Source organism: Mytilus trossulus, chromosome 6, assembly GCF_036588685.1.
Source record: "Mytilus trossulus isolate FHL-02 chromosome 6, PNRI_Mtr1.1.1.hap1, whole genome shotgun sequence".
Classification (NCBI taxonomy): Eukaryota; Metazoa; Mollusca; class Bivalvia; order Mytilida; family Mytilidae; genus Mytilus; species Mytilus trossulus.
Genome location: NC_086378.1, coordinates 88446479 through 88470377, shown reverse-complemented (window position 1 = coordinate 88470377; position 23899 = coordinate 88446479). Strand labels below are relative to the sequence as shown.

At 33.8% G+C, this 23899-nt stretch overlaps 1 protein-coding gene across 1 annotated transcript; it reads right to left on the bottom strand.

Moving 5' to 3' along the window:
- Nucleotides 1-3990: 3990 nt before the first annotated feature.
- LOC134722159 (hemicentin-1-like) lies at nucleotides 3991-23704 on the bottom strand. The gene is made up of 14 exons (XM_063585724.1): nucleotides 23560-23704; nucleotides 22337-22618; nucleotides 21432-21719; nucleotides 20809-20993; nucleotides 19960-20115; nucleotides 19359-19506; nucleotides 18378-18671; nucleotides 17713-18006; nucleotides 10942-11127; nucleotides 10352-10444; nucleotides 6646-6930; nucleotides 5496-5606; nucleotides 5075-5117; nucleotides 3991-4319 (listed from the first exon to the last, which is right to left on the bottom strand). The coding sequence occupies exons 1-14, from the start codon at nucleotides 23609-23611 to the stop codon at nucleotides 4130-4132; spliced, it is 2607 nt and encodes an 868-aa protein (XP_063441794.1). The 5' UTR covers nucleotides 23612-23704; the 3' UTR covers nucleotides 3991-4129.
- Nucleotides 23705-23899: the final 195 nt, after the last annotated feature.

Sequence of the window (23899 nt, the reverse complement as noted above, 5' to 3'; positions counted from 1 at the left end):
CAGAACTGATAGTAAAAGTTTAAAACTACTAAGATATCCTGCACAAGGCACGGGCATACCTGTTGTAGTCTGCGAAAACACTTTATTTAGAATTGAATGTAAAAGTTTAAAACTACTAAGATATCCTGCACAAGACACGGGCAAACTTGTTGTAGTCCGCGAAAACACTTTATTCAGAACTGATAGTAAAAGTTTAAAACTACTAAGATATCCTGCACAAGGCACGGGCATACCTGTTGTAGTCTGCGAAAACACTTTATTTAGAATTGAATGTAAAAGTTTAAAACTACTAAGATATCCTGCACAAGACACGGGCAAACTTGTTGTAGTCCGCGAAAACACTTTATTCAGAACTGATAGTAAAAGTTTAAAACTACTAAGATATCCTGCACAAGGCACGGGCATACCTGTTGTAGTCCTCGAAAACACTTTATTTAGAATTGAATGTAAAAGTTTAAAACTACTAAGATATCCTGCACAAGGCACGGGCAAACTTGTTGTAGTCTGCGAAAACACTTTATATAGAATTGATTGTAAAAGTTTAAAACTACTAAGATATCCTGCACAAGGCACGAGCATACCTGTTGTAGTCCGCAAAACACTTTATTCAGATTTGATTGTAAAAGTTTAAAACTACTAAGATATCCTGCACATGGTACGGGCATACCTGTTGTAGTCCGCGAAAACACTTTATTTAGAATTGATTGTAAAAGTTCAAAACTACTAAGATATCCTGCACAAGGCACGGGCATACCTGGTGTAGTCCGCGAAAACACTTTATTTAGAATTGATTGTAAAAGTTTAAAACTACTAAGATATCCTGCACAAGGCACGGGCATACCTGGTGTAGTCCGCGAAAACACTTTATTTAGAATTGATTGTAAAAGTTTAAAACTACTAAGATATCCTGCACAAGGCACGGGCATACCTGTTGTAGTCCTCGAAAACACTTTATTTAAAATTGATTGTAAAAGTTCAAAACTACTAAGATATCCTGCACAAGGCATGGGCAAACTTGTTGTGGTCTGCGAAAACACTTTATATAGAATTGATTGTAAAAGTTTAAAACTACTAAGATATCCTGCACAAGGCACGAGCATACCTGTTGTAGTCCGCAAAACACTTTATTCAGATTTGATTGTAAAAGTTTAAAACTACTAAGATATCCTGCACATGGCACGGGCATACCTGTTGTAGTCCGCGAAAACACTTTATTTAGAATTGATTGTAAAAGTTTAAAACTACTAAGATATCCTGCACAAGGCACGGGCATACCTGGTGTAGTCCGCGAAAACACTTTATTTAGAATTGATTGTAAAAGTTTAAAACTACTAAGATATCCTGCACAAGGCACGGGCATACCTGTTGTAGTCCGCGAAAACACTTTATTTAGAATTGAAGATATCCTGCACAAGGCATGGGCAAACGTGTTGTAGTTCGCGAAAACACTTTATTTAGAACTGATTGTATAAGTTTAAAACTAATAAGATATCCTGCACAAGGGGAGGTTACTCAGATATAAGGTTGATAACTCCGATTAAGTTATTTTAAAAATTGAAATAGTCATGAACTCATCTTATTGTTTTAGTGTAGCAAGAAAACAAGTCCGGTGACGTCATTTATTTCTATGTCTTATCTTGATCGTAGCATATTATTAGACAGACACATGTATTCCTAATATTGTATCTTTAAATGTGTAGTTTTCTTTATAACCCACAGAAGTGTGTGTCCATGCATATTAGATGAGACTACTGTAACACATTGTCTCAGATATTAGTTTATACAAAATCTGACAAATTTTGGAACAATCCATAGCATGACAAAAAGAACGGAATATATAAAAGCATGATATTTTGTTTATGTAATTTAGACCCCTCCCTACCTACCTTAAAATTAGAAAGATCATATCATAGGGAACATATATTTAGTTTAAAGTTGATTGGACATAAAAAAAAAAAAAATTTTAAAAATGAAGCGGAACGTTAGACCAAAAGATTAAACATCTAATATAATCAATTTACAGTGGATATGCTCGATAATTTTATTAATTTCCAGAATACTATAATATCAGAATGTGTTTCTGAATTTGCAGAAAATAGTAAATGAAATAAAGTTTCTATACATCAATAATAATTTTATTATTCAAGTTCAATGTTTCTTCACTTTTATGATCTAGAATACGGTTTTAAAAAAAAAATGTTATAAATAGAATAAAATATAAAAAAAAACCTTACCTACCTAGGGACTTGGTCAGGTCGCACTGGTTGTATGTAAAGCAGCAGTCCTTACATAGAACTTTAGAGACATATCCAGGCCGATTACATTGAATCATCATTGGGACATAAGCACTATTATTTTCCAAAAAAAAAATTACTTGTAAAAACACAGTTATATTAACCAATGAAAATCTTTTAATTTCGTTTTGAGAAAATGCTATTACAATTCACATGTAAATCATCCATTCAGCTGCTTTGTTTTTATTATAACTCAATCAAGTATAATCAAGGTTGAAATTTAAATCAAATTAAATAAGTGAAAGGTCTTAATTACATTTTACTCATTAATGAGTAAACCGTTATGATAATTAGTTGGTGATTGGAGTAATATCATGGCTTTGATGTAGTAATTATCTTTTTGAAACTTCGCTGAAATTTAACTATTATACATAACCACATTAATTTATACTATATTCAAATCATTACTCTTTGTTATGAAATAAAATAAATAAATATATATTTTATTATAGTGTCACATATTGATTGACAATATTTACAAATCACAGTATACAATAAAACAATCAATACCCAGTCATAAATTTGACTTATGAGACACTTAACACATGTTATATACATTATTAATATAGTTTAACGGTAAAATTCATAAAATTATCATCAAAAAAGTTAAAAAGAGTTTATGCATTTAAAAGCATATATACTTGAGCAAAAAAATAAAATCCGAAATGAATATTGTTAAAAAAAAGTATGGGAATAAGTTAAAAAGAATAAAATATATATTCTTAGTTTTAAAATAATTTCATCTAAATAATAACGATTACATATATAATTATCTTATAAAAAATTAATTGCAGTGACTTTAAAATTATAAAATAGACTTTTACAACTAGTATGTTATTAGTATGTATGCAATCGTTCTTTTATTCTTCCCATTTTTATTTCTTGGTTATATTCACTAAAGTTTTAATGACATCTCTATGAACTTGCCTGCTTTAATAAATCATGTCTGTGTTATATCATAAACTTCTTAAATTTTATAATTCATTGATCAAAGTTTGAAAGTCACCGTAATGTGTCAGGTGTCATTCTGTCATTCCAATGTTTTATTCTGATAATGACGCGTCATTCGGACTTTTAAACTACAATCACAATGTCACAATACTAAAACTAGAGGCTCTAAAGGGCCTGTGTTGCTCACCTTGGTCTATGTGTATATAAGACAAAAGACACTCCAACATTGCGGCCATTTTTTTCAAAACTAGATATCCAAATGATGATTGTGACCAAGTTTGGTTTGTCTCAGTAGTTTCAGAACAAGATTATTCTAAGAGAGGGGTGAATTTACCATTTTGGTTATGCCAACTAATTTGTAGGTCTTACTTTGCTGTACATTATGGCTGTTTAGTTTATCTCTATCTATAATAATATTCAATATAATAACCAATTTTGCAAAATGCCATTAAAACTACCAATCCAGGGACAGCAACCCAACAACAGGTTGTCTAATGCATCTGAATATTTCTCGGCAGATAGATATTGATTGACCTGATGAACATTTTAACTCCTCATGATGACATTAGATTTTTTCTTAAATGATTAGGTTTCAGAGATATAAGCCATCAACTGCATTTTACCACCATGTTCTATATTTAACATGTTTTACAGTGTTATGATAAGATACCTATACTCGTTGTAATGACTCATGTAAATTAAAGAATGAAATAAAGAAAATATAAACTTTATCAATAATTAACAAGAATCACAAATGACACAAGATAATTAGTTTTATATCATAATGTTTCAATCAGTGTCATTCTATACACATAACACACGCAAAATATCCATCTTGTAGAATACTTTCTGCAAATGTGAAAATGTTGATCAAGTTAGCTTATTTAAGCTGACGAAATTTGCCTGTCGCGAATTTTTGGTATTCGTTCATATGTCAACGAAGAATCGTCTATGGTTGATGCTTCCTCCCATGGATCAACAGGCGGCGGTGGAGGCGGAAGCTGGTCAATTTCTTCCAATGACGTCATACTTTTGTCACGCGTTACAACTTGCATTTCAACGTATCGTCTTGTTCTGAAAATAGTGTAAATAATATTAGAAAAAGTGATAGTGACTTTTACACAGTAAAATAGACAAGAACGCCAAATTAAAATTATATCAGTTTAATGTTTAACTTTAAAAATGGCGTCTGACCTTGCACGATATTCATATTTGTTATTCCTCGGAATCCCTTTCCTTGAAAATATTGGTTTGTATGTTATGTTTCATTTCTGTAGATTATATGGTTCACTGTTGCAAAAAATCAATTTCCATTGACGCCATGATTAACCATTTGCTGCAATTAATTGCAGAAGTTAGTTAGACTTCGTATTTATAAAAAAGAACATTTGTTCGTTAAACAGTAACAAAAATGTGTTTGGCAAATTCTGTGCGTAAGGTAAACTAAATTAACAGTTGTTTATGTTTTAAAATTGAAACGAAGGAATGCAGATATACTTGGTACACGTCAATGAGTCAGTATCAAAACGACAATACAAAAACAGAGGTCAACAGATCTTCAAGAACAAGCTTATATCCAACCTCTAGAAGAATCAATAAACGTGTATACCGTTTTGAAAACCTACAATTTTGAACTGCATTTACTAGTATATAAAAGATAAGGGCTTAGGCTATATCACGGCAATTGAAAATTAGAGTTGCTGTTGCTTATATCGATTTAACAGGTATATTCAATCATTCTGATGTTGTAAATGTATTTTACCAAAAAAGTATGAACATGGATATGAGATAAAAACGTCAATGAAGTTGCAAAAAATATATATACTTACAGAAGAGGTTTGTTTTGCAATGGAGTCCTAAGCATTGGTTGCTCTAAAAGTGACAAAAAGTTCTGCTTTAAAAAATAGTTCGTTAACAACTAAATAATCAACACTGATATTTCCAAGCTATATTTTGGTTTGGGTTTTGGCTTAAGTAATTGTTAGAAACGTTCAGACCGAGAACGAAAGTATGCACTGTGACGAAACATTTTAAGAAGCATACAGCAAACATAATTTGTCACGTTTAATGTTACATTAAGTTCGTCTTTCGCTTTAAAAAAATACGAAAAATGTAATATTAAAAAAAGTTCAATTAATTTCTTTAAAAAAAAACCTTATTATTTCTTTTATATCCACACCAAAGTTAAAATCAAGTAAATATAAAAGTTTATCTGTTTATCTACAGTTACATTTTCTCTATTTCACTTACTATGTTTTGATTTACATCTGATACATGCAGCACAGCATACTATAGCTAGAACTATTACTGAACCTGTCACAGCCACACACACAATCAACAAGTTGTCTGTTAATAAGTTACCTAAAATCAATATTAAATTCGGAAAATTCATCATGCTCTTATTTCAGAAAACACACAGAAAGTACACAAAATAGCATTACACAGGCCTAGATTGTTACAGAGTGACCTCTTATTTTGAGAAATCAAGAATGTGTCCACAGTACACGGATGCCCCACTCGCACTATCATTTTCTATGTTTACTGGACCGTGAAATTTGAATAAATTCTCTAATTTGGCATTAAAATTAGAATGATCTTATCAAAGGGAACATGTATACTAAGTTTCAAGTTGATTGGACTTCAACTTCATCAAAAACTACCTTGACCAAAAACTTTAACCTGAAGTGTAACAGACGGACGAATGAACGGACGAACGAACGGACGCACAGACCAGAAAACATAATGCCCCTCTACTATCGTAGGTGGGCATAAAAATCAATACAACGTTGCATCGTTTTATCGCCTACTGACAAATCTGTGTGTACCATTAGTCAATAGTGTTTCCTATAGAAACAGCTAGATACATTTCTATGAATCACGAAGTCAATGAATACGGCCGAAATTTACCGATGTTCAAATATCGTAAATCAATCTAGAAGAGACAATTGACGATGAAGATATGGCATGTACTTAGGGACATCAAAAGTTCAATGTAGGATAAAAAAAAACTTAATTGAGATAGTTTTTTTAATGACCCCCTCTTAACTTGGGAAAAAATGATTAACCCATATGGATATATGTAAAATCGAAGTAGGATAAACAAAACTTGCAGCAAGTTTAACCCCCACCCCCAAACTATTTGAATTAAGTTTTTTTATCCTTCATTGATCTTTTGATGTCGTCCCTTAAAAGCAGCGAGACCGAGAACACCGACAAGCATCTCCTGCTATGCGAGTTCATACTTAGTCAAACTATCACAATCAAAATATTGTACTGAAGCAGTTTTGTAACGAACAAAACCCTGTTGATGAAGTCCAGACATTACATATTTAAAACAATAAAAAAAGACATAAAAAGAAATAGAAACAATAAACAACAACACACAAACAAACTAACATACCTTTAACTGTTATAAACAGAAACGATTCTACAAATTCAGATTCCGCTGTAGTTCCTCGACATTGGTATTTACCCTTGTCGCTCGAATTAATATCAAACAAAACAAAATGGCCTTTCTGTGCTTCATCGTAAGGCAGAAAGTTAAATCTGTCACCACCAGTTATTGGGTTGTCATCTTTATACCAGGCTATGGTAGGAACAGGGTAACCAGTTACTTTACAGTATAGATGTAACGTGTCTCCAGACTTTACCTCTTTCTGTCCTTCCAGGGTTATCGTAGGTTTAGCTGAAATATCAAAAAGTGTGACAAAATAGTTTTACAGGCATGACTAAAAAGAATCCTGTGTCTTAATTTCGCTTCCCTTTTCTCAATATTTGCACAATATATTTGCTTTGAATTTTACGAATGAATGCAACTCAGAGTAAGTGCATATTAGAAACCGTTGCTATAACTTTTTATACTTGAACATAAGTTGGTCTTTTAAGCTTAGGTTTAATATTGACCATTTAATCAGCTTGTGAATTAACACTTTTTAAAACGAGTAAGCAAAAACATTATTAACTTAACCAATTCCCAAACTGTTGTATTCTTATAAGTTTGATAGCATGAATGCTTTAAGCATTATCCGATAAATCGTCAAACATCCATTATCCAGCCATTCGAATGTAGATGACGGAAGAAAGCTGTTAAGCTGGGGTCACACATTCACGATTTTTACTACCGTCCTTGACAGGACCATTCCCGATTAAAATTTATTAAAAGTCTGATCAAGATCCTGTGAATCGTGGATGGAAATTCAAACTTAAATTAAAATTTGTAAAAAAAATAATTTGATCACGACAACAATCAGATAGTGTTAAGGAAGCGTCGATATTCAACCGTTTCTAAGCGAATTAGTCCCGATAATCCCGTTTTCAATCAGCTTTTAATCCGATTTGTATTTTTCGCCAGGTAAAATTCGACCGAGTCTGTCACGACTGCGTTCCGACTCTACCGAATGTAATCCGACAGAGATCAGACAGTGACCAGACAGTGAACCGACGTTGACGGAAGTTATCCGTTCGAAAACTGTCGGCATATTCGGGATGATCAGGTACTGTCGGAACGTAATCCTATCACGGTCCGCTCTATCGCATTGCAAACGGCTTTGTCGGGTCTCAGTCGTATTGTATTCTGTAATTATCGGGACTCTGACGTGGGTATCATTGACGAATATCGTATTAATAACGGGACTGTTTCGGAACGCTAACGGGAAAAAGCGGTTCGCAATCGACAAGATCTGGATGCTATCTGGACTCAAACGGCAGAAAAACAGCTATGAAAAATTACTCCAGATCATTCCCGTTCCACAGGACACTGTCCAGAATACACAAGACATTGTTCGGAATTCGATCCGATACAGCAGAATCTGTCACGACATAGCCACGATTGTAATCCGACTAGACAAAATCGGCTGAGTTGCCCCGAATGTTACGGGACGCACCTAACTGTCGGGGTGCTTTGCCGAACTATTCGGAACCTTCCCGACTCGTAGGAACCTGTTACAAACTAAAACGACTGCGTTCAGACAATGATAGGTCATTCCAGATAATTGAGGATATTAATCCGACTTTTTCACCTTTCGTTTCGTATTGTTGTCTGATCTCAAACGGGAGCAATAATCGGCAATGTGTGAACCCCGCATTAGACATATAACTCCGTCTTCATAGTTTCGTTTCTTATATATCATTGTCATTCAGGCGTTTAGACTTGAGCGTTTTTGATAAAGGTTAAGGATGTTTGCTCCTCCATTTTTTGATTTTTTTTTCAGATTTTCGGAATCCTCTGGTTTTATCCATGTATTGTCATTAAAAAAATTTGCCCACTAACCCCTACTTTTTTCATAATTTTATTACATAAAGTTTAAAAAGTTATATTTCAAAATTTTATAAATTCTTGTTATTTTTTCATATGTTTTGAAACAAATAAGGAACCAATGTTAAATATATGAAAAATTATTTCCCACCAAATTTTCAATGGCTTATATTTCGAAAACGAGCACACGGACCCTCCATTTTTTCTCTCCTTTTTAGCTCACCTGGCCCGAAGGGCCAAGTGAGCTTTTCTCATCACTTGGCGTCCGTCGTCCGTCGTCGTCGTCGTTAACATTTTAGAGAACCACTGAATGGAATGAAACTAAACATGGCAGGAATGTTCCTCATGAGGTGCTGACCAAGTGTTGTTACTTTGTAGCCGATCCATCATCCAAGATGGCCGCCAGCGGTGGACTTAGTTTAACATAGGACCCTATGGGAAATACATACAAATGACTTCTTTTAGAGAACCACAGAATGGAATGAAACCAAACATGGCATGAATGTTCCTTATGAAGTGCTGACTAAGTGTTGTTACTTTGTAGCCGATCCATCATCCAAGATGGCCGCCAGCGGGGGACTTAGTTTAACATAGGACCCTATGGGAAATGCATACAAATGACTTCTTTTAAAGAACCACTGAATGGAATGAAACCAAACATGGGATGAATGTTCCTTATGAGGTGCTGACCAAGTGTTGTTACTTTGTAGCCGATCCATCATCCAAGATGGCCGCCAGCGGGGGACTTAGTTTAACATAGGACCCTATGGGAAATGCATACAAATGACTTCTTTTAGAGAACCACTAAATGGAATGAAACTAAACATGGCAGGAATGTTCCTCATGAGGTGCTGACCAAGTGTTGTTACTTTGTAGCCGATCCATCATCCAAGATGGCCGCCAGCGGTGGACTTAGTTTAACATAGGACCCTATGGGAAATACATACAAATGACTTCTTTTAGAGAACCACAGAATGGAATGAAACCAAACATGGCAAGAATGTTCCTCATGAGATGCTGATCAAGTGTTGTTACTTTGTAGCCGATCCATCATCCAAGATGGCTGCCAGCGGTGGATTTAGTTTAACATAGGACCATATTGGAAATGCATACAAATGACTTCTTTTAGAAAACCACTGAATGGAATGAAACCAAACATGGGATAAATGTTCCTAATGAGGTGATGACAAAGTGTTGTTACTTTGTAGCCGATCCATCATCTAAGATGGACGCCAGCAGGGGACTTGGTTTAACATAGGACCCTATGGGAAATGCATACAAATGACTTCTTTTAAAGAACCACTGAATGGAATGAAACCAAACATGGGATGAATGTTCCTTATGAGGTGCTGACCAAGTGTTGTTACTTTGTAGCCGATCCATTATCCAAGATGGCCGCCAGCGGGGGACTTAGTTTAACATAGGACCCTATGGGAAATACATACAAATGTCTTCTTTTAGAGAACCACTGAATGGAATGCAACCAAACATAGCATGAATGTTTCTTATCTGGTGCTGACCAAGTGTTGTTACTTTATAGCCAAATTTTATCTTTTTTTATATGAATTCAAAAACCCAAATAGAGTCAGGTGAGCAATACAGGCTCTTGAGAGCCTCTAGTTTAATTTCTTTATTAATATACTATCAATTCATAATAATTTTGTTATTTTTTTAACAGAGTAGCGAACATCCTTAATCCACAATAGCGCTTCAGATACTTTAAATCTACAAAGTTTGTTTGAAGATTTCAAACATATTAAAAAAACTAACAGTTTTTATTTTATTTGGGTCAAACAATTCCTTTTTTGTAGGGAAAATATTGAGGTAACTATTTCAGTGGCTATATACTTACAATTGACTTCTATGGGTAAAGTCAAATGCTGTTGTTGGCTGCTCCCAACTTCCAGTAGTATATTGCATTCGTAATGACCTGCATCTACTATGTCTACAATAAAACACCAACATAGTAGTAATCGAACAGCCATGTAAGCTCTCAATATGTTATGCTTCATTTTGTGGTATAAAAAGCAAGAACAAATTGTTAACCAGGCAAAGAACCGAAAATATTAAATATTGTTGAAGTCTATAAAGTTCAATTGCAGTTCTATGAATTAAAACAAAGTAGACAAGCAGAAGAAAAAAAATACTATTTTAACTAATGAACCGAATATATCATGTTTCTTGCGTACAATAGGCAATTGAAAAACTTGATTAAAAGCCAAAATATATTTAACCAATTATTCGAAAGTGTATTTTTAACATATATTCAGAATACATACTATATACGTTAAAGTTGAAGTTGTAATTGTATTTCTGTCATTTCAAGTAAATCAAGACGCCTAATATACTTTGTATTAAAAGAATGTTTTTACTACTTTTCTACAAGGAGATAGGGAAATGAAATGACCACAATTAACTGAATGGTATGACATCCATAAGTACCTGCATTCTGAATTGATAAGGTCATAGTGTCAGAACTGTATTTGTATTTCCCTCTCAATGATTCTATCATGTTTAGTGGCTTGTGATTTTTAGTCCAATACATTTCGGTGGCGACGTCTACTTTCCCTATTTCACATGATAATACCAAGTCTTCACCAAGTACCAAATACTGTGAATGTCCCTCTCCTATTAAACGAATAAAATTCAAGCAAAGTCATTTTTACTTTTTTGTAGTTTTTAACCAATTGTCCGAAAGGAGAAACAACAAAACAGTTTTACAGAGAATCCACAAAACAATCGTATGGAGAAACAACAAATTATCCATAAGGATAAACAGGATAAACAACAAAGCAGTCATAGGGAGAAACAACAAAACAGTCGTATGTAGAAACAACAAATTATCCATTAGGATAAACAACAAAGCAGTCATGCAGTAGAAACAACAAACCATTCGTAAGGAAAAACAACAAAACAGTCTTATGGAGGAACAACAAAGCATTCTTATAGAAAAACAACAAAACAGATGTACAGAAATATATATTAAAAAACCAGTCGCACGGAGTTTCAACACACTTTTCGTAAGGAGAAACGATAAAACAGTCGTATGGAGGAACAACAAAACAATTGTACGAAAATATAACAAATGTGATCATACAAAGAAACAACAAAACAGTCTGAAAGGAGAAAAAAACTGGCAAAGAACAAACATATATATGAACACAAATGTCGGGTTGTTGTCGGTTTGACACATTCCTCATATCCACTCTCAATTTTAAATGAAACGTCGTGTCGAACTCTCAAAAAAAACAAAAGTACTACAGATACACAGGCAATTTTTTCCAACGTGTGTTTCACGTTTGTGCTCATCACGTGAGAATAACGTTTTTCACACGTGTGTATCACACTTTTGAAAATAGAATACAAAATGCACTTATTTAGATTCTGATAAGTTGAATAAAACAGGCTATAATAGAAATGATTAAAATGAGAAGATACGGTATGATTGCCAATTAGACAACTATCCACCAAAGTTCAAATAAAGTGGATGTGAGCAATTATGGGCAACTGTATATCCATAACAATGAAAAAAATCCATAATGTATAGTTGTCTATATATATAGTTCAGTCTGTGGTTAAAAATTTTTTTTATTTAAGAAATAATTCATGGAAGCCATAGATTTGTTGGAAATTTACACATGGCCTTGGTTGTGATATTCAAATGTTATCCTGAGCGTTAGCTGATAAAGCAACTCTCCACAAGAGACCAAATAAAACAGGAAATATGACCTATAGGTCACTGTATAGCCTTCAAAAATGAGCAAAGCCCATACCACAGTCAGCTACATGATAAATCACAAACTTTAAAGAATTCAATTGAGAAAACTGACAGCCTTATTTATGTACCAAACAATAAAAAAAAATATTATGTAACACAGCAACAAACAGCAATCACTGAACTACAGGCTCCTTACTTGGGACACGCACATACATACAGAATATTAGATGGATACAAATAGAAATACAAATATAACAAAAACACAAAGTGGACATGGATTTGTAATTGTACATCCAACAACAAAAAGACAGTAAGTAAAGATCTGAGAGTACTTCCATTTACCGAAAGCTGGATCAATTGAGAATTTTAATAGGACTTTTTCCAAGAACTTTTATTAAAATTTGATGGGTGGTAGTTATTTAAGAACACTGCTTGAACATTTAAATGAAATATCCAAATTAAAATGTATGCATGTTGGGGTCAAATAAAAAGTGCCTTCCTCCCCCTTATCTACTTTTATTTTTGGAACAGCCCTCACATTGTTGTTTACATTTAAGCAACAGCAACATTCATATTAGAATTAAAATACTAGTAAAGCTTTCATTACGTATGCTAATATAAGATAATACTTATAACAATAAATAGAATTTTTTTTTTATCCTTTCAGATGAAGAAGAAATCAAAGAGTGGAGCCTTTAGAAGATAGAACATTCAAATATTATTTGTCACTATTTCAGTAATTTTAACTTATCGAATGTGAACTGTTTAACATATTCTTAAATATAAATATAATTGAATTTCAAGTTGGAAAGTGTTTTTTTCTTATTAAACATTTAGTTATATATGTCTTTGATAGGGACAATTTTTTAGTCATAAGCTGATTATTTTTAGATCATGTTAAACATACAAGGGACATAACTCTTAATAGTTATCAAAGATACCAGGATTATAATTTAGTACGCCAGACGCACGTTTCCTCTACACAATCTTGACTCATCAGTGACACTCATATCAAAATATTTTATAAAGCCAAACAAGTACAAATTTGAAGAGCATTGAGGAAATTAAAGAATGGACATTGTAAACTAGTTTGTTTGTATTGAAATGTTGTTTGGTATACATTTGGTTATGCATAATTTGTTGTACAATTTCGAATTCAACTTCCTTTCAAACATTGACAATAAGATTTGGATTAAAATATATTGTAATTATAGTTGAGTTTTGATGTATGCTTAACATCCAGCTGCAAATATTACATACATATTCAGGATGACAACAGGTACATTAAACATGCATATGAGGTAGCTGATAATCAGTTATAACCTACAAGACAATTTATTGATGTTTACATCACTTTTACCCTACTTTTAAACACTTACGAAGAACTAACAGGAAACTGGCTCGGACGTCGCCCAGTATAAAAAGGTCCGAAACAGACGTCACCATGGACACGGTGTCGTCTGATACGGCAGGTGTCCCCTCATCACCAGACATGACAAATAACCTAAACACGACTCATTCAGATCATCGTCCTAGTGACAACAGCAATATTACACATATACAGCCTTGTTCAGTTCTCCTTAAAGACATTTTGGTTTTTGATGACACAGTACAACACTGTCGCATTTCAAAATGTGAGACCAAAGGCTGCAAAACTTGTGCTATTTTAATTACAGATGCTGAATTCACTAGCAATTTGACCAAGAAGTCATATTTTACCAGAAGTTACGATGATCTGAATTGTAAATCGATAAATGTCGTCTACGGATTAGAGTGCAACCTTTGCGGCTTGGTATACGTCGGTGAAACGAAAGGAAGGCTAAACAAACGTATGTGCGGTCATAGATCAGACATTAACCTCAATGCTAACGACGTTCTATACCAGCATTTCAATCAGCCCGATCATTCCATCGTTTCTATGACAGTTCGAATTATTGAAAAAATATACCATAGCTCGAACAATCCTAATCTTTCAACGACTCTCCGTAGACAAAAAGAAGACTACTGGATTAGACAATTGGGAACTGCAACACCGTATGGCTGCAATGACAAAATTGATGGTATAGGTATTCTATCTAGTCCTTCGTGTAACTCGGTGAATGTGATGAATATTTTCAACTCGACTCCTCGACGTAGACGTAGTCATGGCCATCGTCATTATACATCACCCTCTCTGCATGATGTCTCTATTAATGACTTGCTGCCATGCATACAAAAACCGTTAGGTATTCATCACATTCGCACGAAACTTTATTCATTACCCCTTTCAAAACTTCATTCTCTGTTCAATTTATGTTTGGAATCCACTGTAACAAACCCTCATTCAAACCAGTACAAACTACAAGCTATAATTTCGGATATTGCTAGTCACAGACTTTTCAAGCCAGTTCGCATTGGAAAAGATGAAAAAGAGAAAAGATCTTTTCTAAATCTTTCCTTTGCCAACAAAGGTCTCGATGGCGTCAACCTAGGCAATATCCTTCATCATAAATTAGTTCAATCGAAAATACCTCCTTATTTCAAAGACCAGTCTGTACTAATAATTTCTTATACCTATACCAAACCTATTGCAACTAAAATTTTCAATTACAAACGCGTTTTGCAGGATCTCGATATTGACGACTTCAAGTCTAAACCTCCTGATTGCACTTGTGCTAGTTCCCAATTCACATATAATCCTGCTGGCCACGTTATTACCGGTGACCTTAACATTGTTAATAACACTTCTCTACGAAACGTGTTATCGAAAGGTCCGAAATATCGTGAGCCTAAATCCATCAATTGGAAACACAACTTTAAAATTTTGATGGATTCAGTCGAGGATTATGCCAGGCAATGGGCTAAGCGCGAGAAGGAAGACGTAGACACTCTATCCGAATGGATTAAGGCAGTGAGGTCGTTAATACAAATCAGAATTAAGAAACTGAATGGGTCCATCAATGCCCATGCTACGTCAATCTTCAAAGATCCAAATGTTGCTAAACACCTATCTGACCTCCATGATGAATATGTTGTTGTCCCCGCAGACAAAGCCCCAAATAACATCGTTTTTATCTGTAAAAGTCATTACATTAATTGCTTGATAAACGAATTAGGTATAGACAATTCACTTGGAAACCCAACATATACCCTCACGACACTTACCAAAGAGGAAATCCTGGATAATCATAGGTCTGTTCTTTGTTCCTTTGGTATTTCAACCAAAGATGAAGAACTGGATCTTCCATCACTGTATTGGATACCTAAACTACATAAATGTCCTTACAAACAACGGTATATTGCTGGGTCTTCCAAGTGCTCCACGAAACCCCTTTCTAAATTATTAACATCCATTTTATCAGCAATCAAAGACGGGCTTCAAAGTTATTGTGAAACTGCCTATTCTAGAGGTGGCGTGAATCAGATGTGGATACTTAAAAATTCCAAAGATCTTTTAGAGTACATACAATCTAACTCTCTTTCATCTTGTAATAGTATTAAAACATTTGACTTTTCTACTCTTTACACAAGTATTCCACATTCCAAACTAAAAGACAAATTAAAAGAGTTGGTATTACTTTGCTTCATAAAAAAGAATGGCCAACGTAGATACAAGTATCTTGTCTTAGGGAGGGATAAATCATACTTTGTAAAGAACCATTCTGATTCAAACAAAAAATTCTCTGAAACCGATATTATCAAGATGCTTGATTTCTTAATTGACAACATATTTGTTACGTTCGGAGGACGTGTTTTTCAACAGACTGTCGGCATCCCAATGGGAACAAACTGTGCCCCTCTACTTGCTGACTTGTTTCTTTATTATTATGAGGCTGACTTCATGCAGGAACTTCTTAGGAAGAAAGATAAGAAGTTAGCAATATCCTTTAATTCTACTTTCCGCTATATAGATGACGTTCTTTCACTAAACAATTCAAAATTTGGTGACTATGTGGATCGCATCTATCCCATCGAATTGGAGATAAAGGATACTACAGATACAGTTAAGTCGGCTTCATATCTTGACTTACATCTAGAAATTGACAATGAGGGTCGGTTGAAGACAAAACTTTACGACAAAAGAGATGATTTCAGCTTTCCAATTGTGAACTTTCCATTTCTAAGTAGCAACATTCCAGCAGCACCTGCATACGGGGTATATATCTCCCAATTGATACGATATTCCCGTGCTTGCATTTCCTATCATGATTTTCTTGATAGAGGGTTACGGCTCACAAGGAAGCTATTAAACCAAGAGTTCCAAATGGTAAAGTTGAAATCATCCCTTCGTAAATTTTACGGACGCCATCACGAGTTGGTTGACCGTTATGGAATAACCGTTTCACAAATGATATCGGATATGTTCCTTACGTCGTAACTACAATCCCCTTCCCTTTCATGAATTTGACCTACCGAATTAGACTATTTACCGGATTTGTAATCACATAAGCAACACGACGGGTGCCGCATGTGGAGCAGGATCTGCTTACCCTTCCGGAGCACCTGAGATCACCCCTAGTTTTTGGTGGGGTTCGTGTTGTTTATTCTTTAGTTTTCTATGTTGTGTCATGTGTACTATTGTTTTTCTGTTTGTCTTTTTCATTTTTAGCCATGGCGTTGTCAGTTGTTTTAGATTTACGAGTTTGACTGTCCCTTTGGTGTCTTTCGTCCCTCTTTTAAGATAAAGAACCAGAGAATCATCTTCAAATAGAGATGACCAAGACTTTTAAGATAAAGAACCAGAGAATCATCTTCAAATAGAGATGACCAAGAAAAAAATGATATGTCAATAAGTACAACAAAGACAATATTTCATATTTTCCAATGGCTGCTTCACATGAATATCCTGTTGTATTATCACGTTTATATCACGTGGTATATATTAAACCTGAATATCACGTTGTATTATCACGTTGATATCATGTGGCATTATACACAACGTGAATATCACGTGTGAACAACGTTTTGTCACGTTTGTGCTCACAACGTGAATATTACGTTTCTGCTCGTTTCACGTTCTACTCACGTGGTGTGGACAACGTGAATATCACGTGATTCTCATGTTAAAATCACGTTGGAAAAAAATGCCTGTGTATTTAAGCATATCCTGTATCGCATGGGAAATATGTGGTATTGTCCAATCGCTAAAGCCTGTAATTATTCACATTTTACAAGGATTGAAATAGTAAAAAAAAATGAAATACATTTGTCGACCGTCATCTGTGACAAATTCCTTGACTATCCTCATGCGGTTGAGCTCTTCGGAAGTGAAATTTTACATGTACTTTGATACAAGAAGATAAAGAAAATGAAAAGACCACAAGTAACTGAATGATATGACAACTATAAGTGCATTGCCAATTCCTTGACTATCCTCATTCTAGTGGGAAGTGAACTTTTGCATATAAGCAAGGTATGTTGCTACTCAGAATAGGAAAATTCACAAATTGGAAATTAAAATTATCACTTTTGTTATAGATTATAGTAGCCGATCAATAAGCTTATGTTTTACTGACCTGTCAACACTCTCACTTGTATAGTCCTAGACAGATCCCCTTCAGAACACGTGATATTGTTTACATTATTCAATGTGGTAGTGTCCTTGGTTATTGTCGATGTAGTGTGGGAAACACTGTGCTCAAATTTGGTTTTTGTCACCACATTAAATCCTAAACTTTGTACATTTCTATTGCTGTTGTGAGTCCATGATATTTGTTTGGTCTTTGAACCAGAATATTTACAAGAAATTTCAAGCTCCGTATTTTTTAGAACCCATACTCGTTTAAAATTTGGGTTCATTTTCAATTGTGCTGAAATCAAAACAGTAAGGTTTAAATGTACAATGAAATGATAAATAGTTACTCAATTCTAAGATCTTATGATGTTAGTGCTTATGGTATTTCTGCATTTAACATATTTTCAAACTGTTGCATGTATTTAAACCTTTATACAAAAACTGAAAGATTGTATGGGAAGTTTCAATTAAAACCGCGAATAGAAAATATACGTTATTCAAAGGCTAGCAAAACACTTGTAAAAAATAAAATAAAATACTAGTATAGATCAAAATTCCTACTGTTATAAAGCGTATAACTGTCAGTAGTCATATCATTTTTATCTTGTTTAATAATAATTTCTGAATATGTTTTTAGAGATTATGTAATGTTTTTACAGAACCTACCAGCTTCCACTGTGACAGACTTATTTTGTTTGCTCGTTCTGTCGACACAGGTATACAGTCCTGAATCATTGTACATAGTTATCTCCCTTGTCAGAGAAGCTGTAGACACAATCTTGTCGTCAAGCCAAGACGTGTTTACTGTTTGCGTGAATCCAGAACTATCCAAGATTCTAACGCCATCTTTATACCACACAATGTTAGGTCTGAATGGACCAGTGTAGTTACATTGGATGTCTAAATGATTCGGAATGAGCAAGTTTAATTTCCCAGTGTCTTCCTTTGTTATACGCAGCTCTGAAAAAAACCATTTATTAAAGATCATTAAATTATGAATGAGTCAAAAACATTTTTTTTAAAGACCTTTTTTTCAACAAAATCAGTGTTTCGTGTAAATTTGAACATGGAAACTTCAGCTATTGATATGGAAGAGGACTGTTAATTGTTATCAATAGAGAATGATTGAATACTATACAATTACTGTCTTTTTGGTGAGGTAAATATGTAGTTTTATTGACTTTTTAAAAACTGATATTCACTGAGGCCAACGGCCGAAGTGAATATCAGTTTTTCAAAAGTCAATTAAACTACATTTTTACCGAAACAAAAGACAGTAATTGTTTTATTCCATATTCCGAGAGAAATGTATGTAATGGCAATTATTTACCAAAACCAATTGTACATCAAACGTTTTTTCATCAAAATTATGCGCGTAAAAGCACGCGACGTTTTGCGCGGTGAATATCCTTTTCCGCAGGTGAATATGCTTATTTATTCAAAATCCAATTCATATAGAAAAACCTTCTAAAATTTTATCAATATGAAATCAATTTATTTCTTGCAAACAAATTATAAATATACAATTTTAATACAATATTTTAAGTCTCTTTTTCTTATGTATCTCATGTAAAATCTATAAAAACAAAATGACGCCTCCAAAAAACAGTAACACTTAATTTGAAAAAAATCATTACAAAATATTACCTCTAGGTAGTAAACATCCAACCACGTCAAATCTGAGAGATATCTTCTGGTTCCATGATGTCGGTTGTAGACGAAGATATCTAGCAACAACAGGTATGGGTAGTACAGTAGATACCGGGGTCGATTTATCAAAGTTCGCTGCAAAATTCTGTAATGTATCGAAAAATGTAATATATTTTTGTCGTTCACTTTTGTAAGATCTTTTAAAAAAATACTTTTAATGAAATACATTTTCGTAGATGGTTTAATTTTTCACTCTAGATTTTTTTGCTTTTTATAATAGGACGTGCACTAGGTTTGCTAATAGTCACCATTTCTCTGTTCCTCTATAGCTTATCAAATTAGACAAGTTAATATGATCTTTCAAATTTATATTTGCATTTTATAAAAAGAATCTATTGTTTTATATTATGGAATATATAGATATTTTAAAGATTGTAATATATACACAAATTGTGGATGAATTTCATTTCGATTTTGTTATTGAGATAGCACCCCAATAACACATATCAACGAAGGTGTGCATTCAGAAGACAATAGAGTACACTTTTTTGTCTTGCAAATATTAGTTTGTATTTCTAAGGTTACCATTTCAACTCACCAGTATTTTGCCTTTGTTATCTTTGTATTTATCCCAGTTTATTCCATCCTTACTGTATATAACTCTGTAAGCCGTTACCCATTCATTTCGTGATTCGGTTGTATATCTCCCCGCAGTCACTATAGATCGTACTACGGTAAAATGTGGAAATGACACCTACAAAAAGTATTTTAGGATTGATTGCGAAAATAAACTAGCATGACATTTTCTGTGATGCAAACATTGAATAATAGTAGTAGATTGCAAGCAGCAAATATGCCGGTACATATAATGAGCACACTACTTTACAAAATCTATATTTTGTGCTTCTTTGATTTTCTTTTTCGTTTTTGTTTTTGTTTTTGTTTTTTTGGCTTTCAACATCTAAAGACTTTTTTCTAAAGACTAGTTTCTCTGATGTTTATATAAATTTAGTCATCTCTTGACTTATCCCGTTACGACAGTTAAAACCTGGCCTCTTTCTATGCACAGTAAAAATTCCTTGCAACAACTCTGTGGGACCCGAAGGTGGCCTGTTGTCAGGCAGCATATTTCCCTATCGCATATCCTAATTTTCTAGCGGCAATTCAACGGATCCATCCTTAATCCTGGTCGACACATACTTTGCAGAACTTTAATATCGAATAAACTTCTTATTGGTTCTCGTCCTAAACATGAATGAAATATTCGTCACTGGACTAAGAAGGCAAATAACAATCATTCAATTAATCTTTACAATACATTATTGATGAAAAAGTACGTTGTAATTTGATATCCTATGTCTTTAGATTGATCGGTTTGCTAGATGTAGGGATAGTGAGCATCACATGATGAAAGATATTGTATGAATAAATGAGATGTGGAGTATACCTGTATCCACTGTCTCGTATTCATAGCAATGGGAGACCATCCACCACAAAGAGGTTTGCTTGTATGATTGAGACGAGCGCAATACGGCGAGTCGTCATGCAGAATATCTTTGTAGTATGATAAAGCTGTAATCTTGTCATCTGGTATACCAGTCATTCCAGAAACCAGACGATTATTACAAGAATCTACAATATAGAGTTACAGTATGCTTCATTCGAATAAACTCATCGTCATTTGCGCCGGTAGTTTTCAGTTATGTGCCATTCAGATCTAAGAAAACGTATTTGTATGGACAAGTTATGATTTATATAATATAAATGTGTCCATACAACATACAATTGTATGATGTCTATGTATAATGAAACTAAAATCAAATCCTAAGAATACCAGAACAAAATTCCTCTTTTTAGATGTCTTTTTGTTAAAAGCTACATGTTATCGTCTAGAGTCTTTTTGGTAATTAATTTGTCGTCGAGTTTCTGACTTATTGATGTATACCTTGTATCTCATGTGATTTTTATCCAAATAACCTGACCGACCTTTTCCCTCTAATAATGCAATACAGTCAGTTGTGTTATTCTATATATGTTGTGTTGTTTGTACAATAAAATAATGATACTAACCGATAAGAACATTAATCGCTATTGTCTTGGTATACGGACCAGCTTCACAGTAATAAGAACCTCTATCAGAACTTGAGAGTCGGGTTTTAGTTGTCTGTAAGGTAGTTTTAACATTCTGATTGGATACTGTTCGTCTGCTGGACACAAATCCGCGACTAGCTAGTGATTCTTTCTGGTCTTTGTACCAGTTTACATCCAGTCTGGTATCCCCTTCATACTCACAAACAAGAGTTAACGTTTCACCTTCAAATGCTGTTATTCCACTGGAGGGATTTGTCTTTACACGACCTTAATATAGATGAATAAGAATGTTTCTTCTTATATACTGTACTAGTAATTGACATTGTCGTATTATTGACAATATCTAACATCCACTTCATTTTAACTTTGATAGATAGTTGCCTTATTGCAATCATGCCAAAACTCCTTATTTTTCTATTACGGTTTTTGCTATTTCTTTTTGTACCCTTTTGGTCATCTAGATTTTCACGTGTTTAAATGCTTCTACATCTCTGGCTTTTATTTTTTTTAGGTTTGAGCGTTCCTGATGAATGTAAATCCTTAAAATCGTTTCGGATGCACCAAAAGTGTATCGTGTTACTTTTTTTATAATAGCTATGCAATTAATGTTATAGCTTTGGTTGTGTTTCTTAACAGCATGACAGTTTATGTCTTTTTATATAGTATTTGTATGGTTGTATTGTATGACGGTTTCAGCTCTACCAAAACTGTAGTTACAGTGTCATTTTGTCCATCAGAGGTCAATGATTGAAATAATTAATGTTCTGTATTTTCATTCTTATGACTAATCTATCATATATAAGAGTATAATTTTTCTAATGTAGTTTACAAATGTTCTTCTGAATAAAACTTCTTTTTGAGTTTTACGTGGGAAGTTATCTTGCCTTGAACAACTTTGATCTGTATGCTCTTTTGTTCTGTTCCATCTGAGCAGTTGTAAGTTCCACTGTCCGTTGGAGTGGCTTTGTCGATCGCAATCTTCGTCTCGTGCTTCTCTGTACTTCCGGTTACCAGACGTTGCTTTGAGATAACTACATTGTCATTGCTTTCCAAGAGTTCGGAACCTTTGTACCAAAACATTTCTTTATCGCCATTACATGACAGTTTGAACGATCTAGATTTCTTTGTCCATAAGGGGTTGTCTGTTGTTTGAAGGTTTACATACCCTGGAATTTAGTACAGGCGTGGATAAAAACTTTATAAATATAATGTATACCAAAAATACGACAGGACAGCAACCAGAAACAACCAATAAATACGACAATCTTACAATCATAAAAAGGCATACAGTACTGACTTAAATGGTATCTGGAAAATGTGATGGGTTAATTTGTGTTACTTGTTGCATCAACGCACGTGTTGTTCTAGTTTGGTACGACGGTGTCGCATTAATAGAGAAAGAGGATATTCTTTCACTTGTTTAACTGCAACAGTCACAAGAAAAACTGAAAATTGCGGTTTAACAATTTTGAAAAAAACATCCTCGAAAGATGTCTTTTATTTTTAGAAAATGTTGGTTTATAAAATTATCTAAGTTTGGGTTTCACTGTTGTATGAAGACCAAAATGTACATATTCAAGTTTATCCTGTAAAAAATATATCTCTTTGATTTATCGACATAAAAATGAGATTGAGAATGGACTGAAATGGAGAATGTGTCAAAGAGACAACAACCCTACCAAAGATCAGACAACAGCCGAAGGATACCAATGGGTCTTGAACGCATCGAGAAAATCTGCACTCGGAGGAGATCCTAAGCTGGCACCTTCATAAAATAGTGTACTATAGGTTAGGGAAGATGAACGTCCAAAACATATAAATGAAACTAAATTAGAAAAAAAATACAAGACTAACAAAGGACATAGGCTCCCGGCTTGGGAAATGACCAAATCCACGTTTATATCATCATCAGCTTTAATATAATATAATATAATTTTCTCCTATCAAATAATTTAAGAAACTAATTTGGTATGTAGCCAAATGAGGACAGTATTGTTAGCTTCGAGTATGATGGTTTTAGTTTTGACTTCTACTGCTGTGCTTGGCATTTTGGAAACTTTTTTAATTTTGTTTTTTGTTTTCTAACAGCAACTTAAAACTTTCTTACCTGATGTTTGTGTAATATACAGAATTATTAACCATCCCTGCCAAAACGTCATGGTGTTATCTTAATAGACTCCATATTTGTCAACTATAAATTATTTACTAATAGTTATCGACATTGCTTATTGACATTTCTTTAAGTAAAATCATGACATAATTTTCTCCTATCATATTGTTTTAGTAACATATTTCATGCATAGCAAAACGAGGGGCTTCATTGCAAAGAAGATTAGAATCTTATATGTATATCGAATACTACAAAAATGGTGTGTATTTGTATATTAGGATTAGATAAATCAAAACTGCGTTATTGTGCAGTAAGATCATCGAACTGTCATCTTTAT